Here is an 8,992-nt window from a genome sequence, read left to right on the forward strand (position 1 = left end):
ACAGAGGTCTCCTCCTGGTCGGAGCGCTACAAACCAGAGTCAGAATAAAAGAAAGAAACTGGGTTTCTGTATCCACCTTTCTTTCCCCTGCTGTGTTGCCCGAAGAGCAACATATCTTTCATTACATTATTTCCAAGTAAACTCAGTTAATTTATTTGCATTCCAGACACCTGTCATGAAGTTGTTGAGCAAAGAGCATGATTAAGCAAAAGTACTGCACCCAATATTTTGAGGTAAGCCTCTTTTTACTGGACTTCAGTCTCCCGAGTCTTTCACTAGAAACAGTAATTTTTGTTTAAATGCAATTACTAACCAGATTCAAACAAGACCTCAATCTTATTTTCAACATGCCAAATCAGATGCATATTTGGGAGGCCCTCTCCAATTTTAAGGTAAATCCAAATTACCTCTGATCCTTGGCAAGCATTTATCTGTTGATTGCCATGTCTCCTAAACTGCCTCACAGCTAAAGTGAAGAGCTTTCAGGCTATGCAAGAAAAATGTAACCAAGTATATTTTTGTGCTGACGAACAGAACCAGAAAAGTTTAAGTAAGCAGTTAATGGTTAATTCATTCTTTCAGATGAGTCTCAGCAAGTCAGAGTATTTACTCAGTTGTTGAAATATGCCTTCAGTATACTGTAATGCTACAAGATTTCTCAGGGGTGGAGATATATATATTTTAAATGGATTCAAACAAGTTTTAAGTATACAAAATAAATTGAAAGATTAATCCCTGGGAACCTTTGATTCTGTATTTTTTCTTCCTACATTTGATTTTCTTTTTTATATATGCAGAATACAGACAAATTATGTATTTACAAATGTAACATGGCCTCATTGGAATAATCAGGTTGTCACATTGCACATCTCTGGCAGTTCTAGTATCAGACCAGTGGTACAACAAAACTGTAATATTTATATTACATTTATAGATCTGGTTTTAATTTTCCCAAAGGACAACAGAGCTACTAATTTTCAAAATCAGGGTAACATGGACTCACACAATTAGTGTGAAATAGTATGCAGACTTGCATCTGATCTCATGCTGCAGGAAGTTGGTATGTATGGAGACAGGCAGCAGTCATAAGAGGCTTCATTATCAGGTGACAAAAAAAATTCCATTTTATGCACTGAAATTTTCATTAAAATACCTTTGAACCACTTAAAGAAAACATAATTTATTGTTTAATACCAGATTAACAAACTAAAACCAGCTGTTTCATACAGAAACTTTAAATTTGCTTCTCAGTGAAGCTTTATAGCCCAAACAATTTCCAATGTCCTGTCACACAGCAGAAGAACTGGTTTCATTGCCGCACACCCTGTAATTCTGCAGCAGTCTCAGGTCTTGCTTATATGTGGTTACAGAACACACCATACTTCCAAATAATTGCAAAGTCACTAGCCCCATTTCCACCACCTTGTTCTCCTCAAGCCTATCAACTCTCAGTGTTATTTTGAATTTCAGCACATCCTGTTACATAAATAGTAGAGAAATAGTCACTTTCAGTGTACTGTACATGGGCAACTGAAAAATTTTAAAACGTTGTATCACAGCTATAACATTTGTTGACTTAAACTTCCTGTTTACAATTTCTTACTTGAAGAAAACCAAAATAATGCTCTTCCACAACTTAAAGATTAATTAAATTTTTTAAAAAATAAGCTGTTTGAGATCCCAAATAATTATGAATACCTAGGTAACTAACTGGAACAAATATACTAAAAAAAAAAAAAATCAAACCACTGAGCCCATCAGCGTGATGACCAAAGTGAACAATCTCCAAGGGTTTAGGCATCTTTCTTTTGCATTAGTTGATATCACCAACTACAATCAAAAGTTTTATATCTTGCTAGCACGATCAACTGAAATGAATTTGATGATTCTTAGACTGCATTCACCAAAAGACAGGATTAAGATTACAGAATTTTCGCAACTGCAGGCTCACTTACTGCAAGGGCTCTGCAAAGAGCTAATCTGCCAAACCACATATGCAAAAACTGTGCAAACTTTTGTTAAGGTATGCGACAGAAAACTTGAATCTCTGTTCCACAGCAATGAAGTCTCTCTCTTTTGAATGTTAAGTCAACAGTAACAGGTAAAAAACACACAACTGTCAACTAAGGCCAGTAAATAACGAGGAAATAAATTTTTAGTAATGGAGGACATTTTAAAACGTATTGATTGAAAATAATGCATATGTACAACTATATTTTGCTACTCATTTGTGACCTCAAATAGCTTTTACATACATGTTTAAATTCTCTTTTAAAATAAAGACATGACATACTATTCATACAGCTCCATCTGAACTGCAAAGACTTAGCTCTTGCTAGTTTTATACTATGTTTCTCTAGTTGGACTATAACAAATAAGAGAAGATTCAGATACCATGCCTCAATTTCTAGGAAAACTCTCAGTCTTACTCAGATCCCTAGAAGGGTAAGTAAAATAGAAAAACTACAACTCCTAATCATCATTTTCTTCATCGTCAAATGAGAGAAGACTGCTATTTTTTATTTGCTTAGCTGTACTCTGAGGAGGAGTTGCTTCTCTCTTAGTTTTCTTTGCCTCTTTCATCTTCTTACTTGAACATACATTGAAGTCCAAAAACTTCTCTGATGAACGTTTGGCTGGTTTCCTGAACATAATTTTTCCATCAGCAGGTTCTGGTTCACCATCTATAACAAAGAGAGTAAAATCAGAACTCATCTGCACACGTTCACACACACACATATAGACCTTCACTATTATCTTTTCTTTTTCCCTAGAACCAAGATCAGTGAGACCTCTGATAGAATACAACAATCATGACAACGTATTTTTTAGCCATGAAGTCTGTATCAATGAATGTCCTTCATGCACACGCATCTGCTCCATGGCAACCAGCCCTTGAAGACAGTTCTCCTGCAGTTCCTATTAGAAATGGGTTCTCACTAACCGGAGGCTTTAACTTAGGAGAGACTGTGAGCAGTAGAGCTTTTTGCACATCATCCAGCTGCATCCACTTATCAAAACGGAGAGGACAACTTTATAGGATCCTCTAATTCCACTTCACTATTTGTAAAACCCATGACAACAAATGCACTTATTTCAGAATTATGGTATCTCTTCACAGAACAAAATGGCACATACACAAGACAAAGCTTTTCTTTTTCTTATAATATACCCTGTCCTGCTGAGACAGCTAAAAAGATCACATGGTCATAAACCTGCCTTTTATTATCATATAGATGAAAGTTTTAGGGTTTCTTTGTATCTGAAAAATCACCAAACTACTCCAACTCACTAATTCTGCTCCTCTGCATGTACTACAGCAAATAACAATTTTAAAACCAAGAAAGTCCCTTCCAGGATTATCAGGCACAGGAGGAAAGCTACTGCACAAGTAACAGCATCAAGGCAGTATTTTTGGAAAAAAAGTGTAATTGTAATGAATCAGATACAAAGGCTCATGCTGCAGTAGTTTGCAATTTTTATAACGTATATGTGGCAGGATATTAAAGAACCATAGGTTCTGTGCAAGATATTTTTCCTAAAGTACTTTTGTGTAATTCATTATTCAACAGAAATTTCCTAACAACATGCATCTGTTTGACAAGATTATGTACTATTTAATTATAACCAATAAATACCTTCTGTATGTAGCATGAACTCTTTCCTCAGTATATAAGCATTATGGCAGAAGACTAACATTTCAGTGTTACCATACACAGCACTGGCTGAAAAACTCTTCAGTGTATACTCCAAACAACACAACTGTTAAATCTGGTGTCTTAAGGGTTGTGTGGTACAAATGAAGACATCAACTTCATTAGGAAACTTCACTTACAGTTCCTCAAGTTTCAGAGACCCTTTTTAAGAAGAAACCTAACTTAAAAAAATAGGGAAAAACAACTATTTCTGAAAGTGTCTTACACCCAACCAATCAAAATGCACTATGAATCATTTTTCTCAGAAGCTGGGCCTCCGTATTTGGGCTCATAAATTTAATATCAAATAATTCCCCTTAATGATTGTTGCTTAACTACAATGTTTATTTTGAAACACAGATCTTCTAACTTAAATAAGATCTGCCAAAAAAATGCATCTATAAGAAAAATTTCACTTATGAGCAGACACAGCTGCCTATGTACTTGAGCCCATAAGTGTACAGACTGTATACAGTATCAGTACAGCTGTGGAAATAGGACAACCAGCTACTGCATAAGCATGAGGAGCATCAAAATATCCTCACTGGACACTCTTTAAAAGAGTGATTACTACATTTTTTTAGAATGGTAGATTGAAAAAACAAACCCCTAAAAACATAATGAAAGCATATCCACAAAATAAATCAGATAAACAGCTATGTCCTCATACTGCATGGAAAAATGGAAGTCACAAATTTCAATTTTACTCCCAACTCTCCTGCTAACCACTTTTTGAACTGCACAAAATAATTTCATCTTGTCTACCAGATGGAGAAACTGACAGGTATCTTTGCAATACGAATTTAAATGCCTAATAAGCAAAGTGCATAAACAGAGCAAAGCTCAAAAACTCCACCAAAATTGCAACTAGCTTAGCTCTGACCTCCAGGGTCTCAGTACTATTTGCGGATCATTCCGCATCAAAGGAAAAGATTTTAGCTCTTGGCCTGGTTAAACACTGTCAAAATTTCATTACATGCTCAAGGACATTCCTACCAACTTCAGAGAGCTATGACGTGTTGGCAGTGCTTGACAAAGAATGAAGCTGATGAAGAAACACAGTAGGCCTAGCCTTACCTGAGCAACTTGTGGCAAGAGAGAGGACAGACAGACTATGTTTTTTGAAAGAATCTGATGCAGCAGCTCAAGAAATTTGTGATGATTTGTTAAGATTGTCTTTTCCAGATGGTAAAAAAAAAATTCACTTCATCCTTTCTAATTTTACTTAATTCTTATGTGTCAGCTGTCTTTTTTGTTTGGATCAATGACCTCCAAAAACTGACTTGTATTAAGCAATGCAAAGAAAAGAATGAAGAAACAATCTCAGTGTTGGTAGTTTTTGAAAGAGAGCCTTGATAAAAGACTGTATGAGCATTACAAATTATAGAAAGCAGGATTTCTGATAAACACACTGAAACGCACAAAGTAAAATACAACCAACATAAAAGCATTATAAGAGAAATAATAAAATTGACTTCTGATAAGAGAGTCAAAAAACTACACTAGCAGTTCAAGTTCTGGCTGCTTTTAGTCACTGCTGCTTTTACCTGGATCACAGACCTTTACACTGGTCAACTAAGAGGGGCACAATCAGATGGTCAGCTGAAAACTCAACTTCACAAGTTACATCAATTTAAAACCCCACAAATTCAGAATTTTTTTCTCTTTTAATTGCAAGTTATATATTACAAGAGAAGTAGAAATGAGGGTCTGAAAAAGAAACTGCTCTTCAGTTTATTGTATTTTTTATTTATTAGTCATTTGTGTAGCTAGCTGCACCATTTTTCAGCAGTTTCTGTCCACATGGGTCAATGAGGCAACAACAGGAAACAAAAACGCCACTAAACTGGCAGAAACAACAGGAGGAGCACAGCAAACAATATTTCAAGATACGTGTCTATTCAAAATGATAAAGGCTGGAAAAAAATATGATAACCTGGCAAATTTCTTAATGGTTTCTAAGGTTAGAAGTTCGGGACAGCCATTCCAGTTGCTCCTTCTAGTGCCTTCTGGCCACCCATCTCTATGCATGCCTTTGGAAGCATTTACTATAGGAATTCCACGCACTGGTATCATGAAGATAAAAAAAGGCCAGTCTTGCTCAGCTATTCAGTCTCAATTGTTTATGAGGACACTTGGGAAAGTTTTTGTTACTTAAGTAGTGTAAAATTATCTTTGATTTAGATTCCTGCTTGTCACATGATGAAGAGCAGCATGAACTCTGTGATATGTATCTGATGTAACAGCTGCTTCAGCTAAGGAAAGAGCTCTAATATCCAAGACAGCACAGACTGCATTCTCCCTGCCTCTCTCCTCTCTTGCCGTCCTCCAACCCCCGCATATAGAATGAGACAAGAACAGTATTAAAAGACTTTGAATGAATAAGGACACCTTTTGCCAAATTTGGTCATCTGCATGTATCAGAGTGTCCCAGAGGCCAGATGAACTAGAAAAACAGTCGAAAAATCAATTCCATAGACTACAATGAATGGTGGAATAAAGTATCTTGCGGTAACTGCCATCTTTTCTTTTTGTGCAAATTTAGTTTCTCATAAGACCATTCTTCTTTGTCCCTGAACCAACAGTAGCAATTTATAACATGCTGCATAAAAATACTAAGCAAAATGACTGTTGATAAACAAATGACTTCTTTTTAAAAAGCCTCTAAGTCAGTACTCCAAGGAAAAAAATATTGTATGGAAGTGCGTTTTCTTGTATAGGAAAGGTTCAGTCCTAAATAAAAAAGTTCCCTGTGACTATACTTGCAAAAGCCAACATACAAGCTTCACTAATTTTTTTTTTCTGCCTTAGGAGGCAACTAAGCGCAGCTAGGACATTAATCAGCTGGTTTTGCCGTATTAATGCAGAAGGGCTGCTTATCTGTAAAAGAAAATGCAAGTCACAGGAACTGCTGGTGCCTGAAATAAAAAAGTGTAGCCGTGTCAAATTGGTTATAGAAGAAAACGAAGGAGAAAGGAGGCAAATGAGATATGGAAAATCTTAGAATAATATCCCAAATGAAAGCCTGGAGACAAGGATCTTCAAATGAAGACAATGACTACAGATATAAAAGAGAGGACAGAACCTCAAAACTGAGTACTTTCCATTGGACTTTTGAAAACTAACAGTTTCTATTCACAACAGATAGTTAGCAGCACGTTACTTATGATCTATCAAAGTGCCTCAGCATTGATGCATGGTAGAAAGGAATATTATCACTTGGGAAATTTACTTCCCTGCTACCTTTTCAGCTTTGCTTAATTTCACTAATGATCTGATTTGGGGATATATTATGGTCTAGTACCTGTTAAATTAATTTCACTTTCAACTCTGGGATGAAAATCAAAGCAACAAGAAATGTAATCATACCATGCAGCGTCAAACTTTATACTTGCCATTTTCAGAATTGACAATTATCCAAAAAAAAAAGAAAATTACCACGTTATTCAAAACTTGCTTTATTAAACTGGAAGTAACCAGGTGTCTAAACACCTGCCTCTGACTAGAAATCAGCATTTAAATCTAGAGGTCAGACTGATAGTGCAGAGATGGCCAAAGACTCAAAAAGGCCTTCAGCAAGCTGTAGCAGAGTCACCCACACCTTCACTGAAAATTTCACACCAGGTTCTCCCCATAGCAGAGGAACATAGTAGCACTTACCCTGCTTATTCCCACAAGCCAAAAAAAGGAAAAGGAGGCCAAGACCTCATATTGACAGCAAAAGTAGATGAATGAATAGTAACACAGTAATGTAGACCAGAGGGCAGCAGTGCTCACAGCATAGTGATTCAACACTCCTGGCTACCTATTACTGTGGATTTTTTTCCTCCAAATTCAAGTTATTACTGAAGGCCTGAAGAGGTAATAAGCAGAGGTGCCAAAGTCCTACAGGGACTCAATACTATCATCCTCTGTACATATACTTACGTCTTAGGAATGTCTTTTTCCACCAAAGAAGTTCAGTTACTCTATTCAAATACACTTCCATTTCATACTATATATTCAGCTTGGTAGCTCTTTTGGACTCCACCTCAACAGATTCTCATGGACAACTACTACTTTTCCATCAGTCTTACAAAATCATTTTTTCTCCTACTGTGATCATTCAAAACTCAAGTTGCTTATATGAAAAGGAAAACAACGCACAGAAAGAATCATACCATTTCTTTACAACAGGTTGAAATTTCTCCCAATATGAGGAGGGTGATCCCACTTTTGAAAAGAAATCATGTGACAACTTTACAAACTGCAACACCAAGCACATGCATTACACTTCAATAACAAGAGACCAGGAAGTAAGCCAGAAGCTGAATACATTTTCTCAGAGGAGTACAAATTATATAAACACAGCCCTCAGTCCACTACCTGGTTACACCTGACATATACATATCTACCTGCAGAAACAAATCAGATGTATTTTTATTTAGCTTCAAGCTAACCTACATTATAAAAATTAAGAATTTTTCATCAATCTGCTTTTCAAAAATAGAAGATTCTCAATGTATTTTCTCCTACTACTGTTATTCAACTTCTCCATTTCTACCATTTAAATTTTAACACGTACTTCTACATAGGGAAGCATTCAGCACAAACCTGAATTTTTGAATCCAAATGGCAGAAAAAGAAGCTAAGGATGTCATATTGATAGTCATGTGCTAGCCTCTCAATCTGCACTAAACTCAATTTACGGCCTTTGTAAATAGCCACAACGGCTAACTGAGGAAAAGGTCCACAGCTTCAATGAATGACCTTTCCCTTTTATACTTGTGAGGTTCTAGTTCTATAGTCTTAAACTGACAAGTCATATCCACTAGAGACAGTAATAGCAATCTTTAATCTATCAAGTCTTCTGTCACCAAAAAATAAAAATAAAGCTACATTTCATCACACCTGTGAGATGATGGAAGTTTTTGGACTCTCAAAGCACTAACATTAACCATATCTGATTGATGAATACTGACAGAAATTCTTAACATAACTGTACTCATCAGCCATAGTTTCACATCTTAATTGTCTAACTGAAGCAACCTCTCCCACAACACTTCCATCTTTCCGTTCTTGAAAAGCCTGTTAAATAACTTAAATAAAGCTTTCTAGTTCTTTGTAGCAAAGAAACTTTTTTTCTATACCTTGCTCTTTGTTGGCACTGTTGTATCATCTGTTATTTTCAACTAATCAATTTACTTTTGCATAATATATCTGCAAGTCACAACACATATTGGGGATGAATTTAAGCAAGTAAGAACATGGACCAGTCAGTTAAATGAACACATTACCTAACTTACACACCTGCCACT

General features: G+C 36.0%; 1 protein-coding gene across 1 annotated transcript in view; it reads right to left on the reverse strand.

Annotated features, from left to right (window-relative positions):
• Positions 1–2,472: 2,472 nt before the first annotated feature.
• The window catches only part of KIAA1143 (KIAA1143 ortholog), a gene marked incomplete at its 5' end in the record, with an annotated part of 8,700 nt that continues 2,180 nt past the window's right edge, over positions 2,473–8,992 (reverse strand). Inside the window, one exon of the mRNA XM_010285932.1 lies at positions 2,473–2,684. Coding sequence (XP_010284234.1) covers positions 2,473–2,684 — 212 coding nt within the window. The remainder of the gene's footprint in view (positions 2,685–8,992) is intronic.

The sequence above is a fragment of the Phaethon lepturus genome, unplaced genomic scaffold (genome assembly GCF_000687285.1).
Source record: "Phaethon lepturus isolate BGI_N335 unplaced genomic scaffold, ASM68728v1 scaffold49520, whole genome shotgun sequence".
Taxonomy (NCBI): Eukaryota; Metazoa; Chordata; class Aves; order Phaethontiformes; family Phaethontidae; genus Phaethon; species Phaethon lepturus.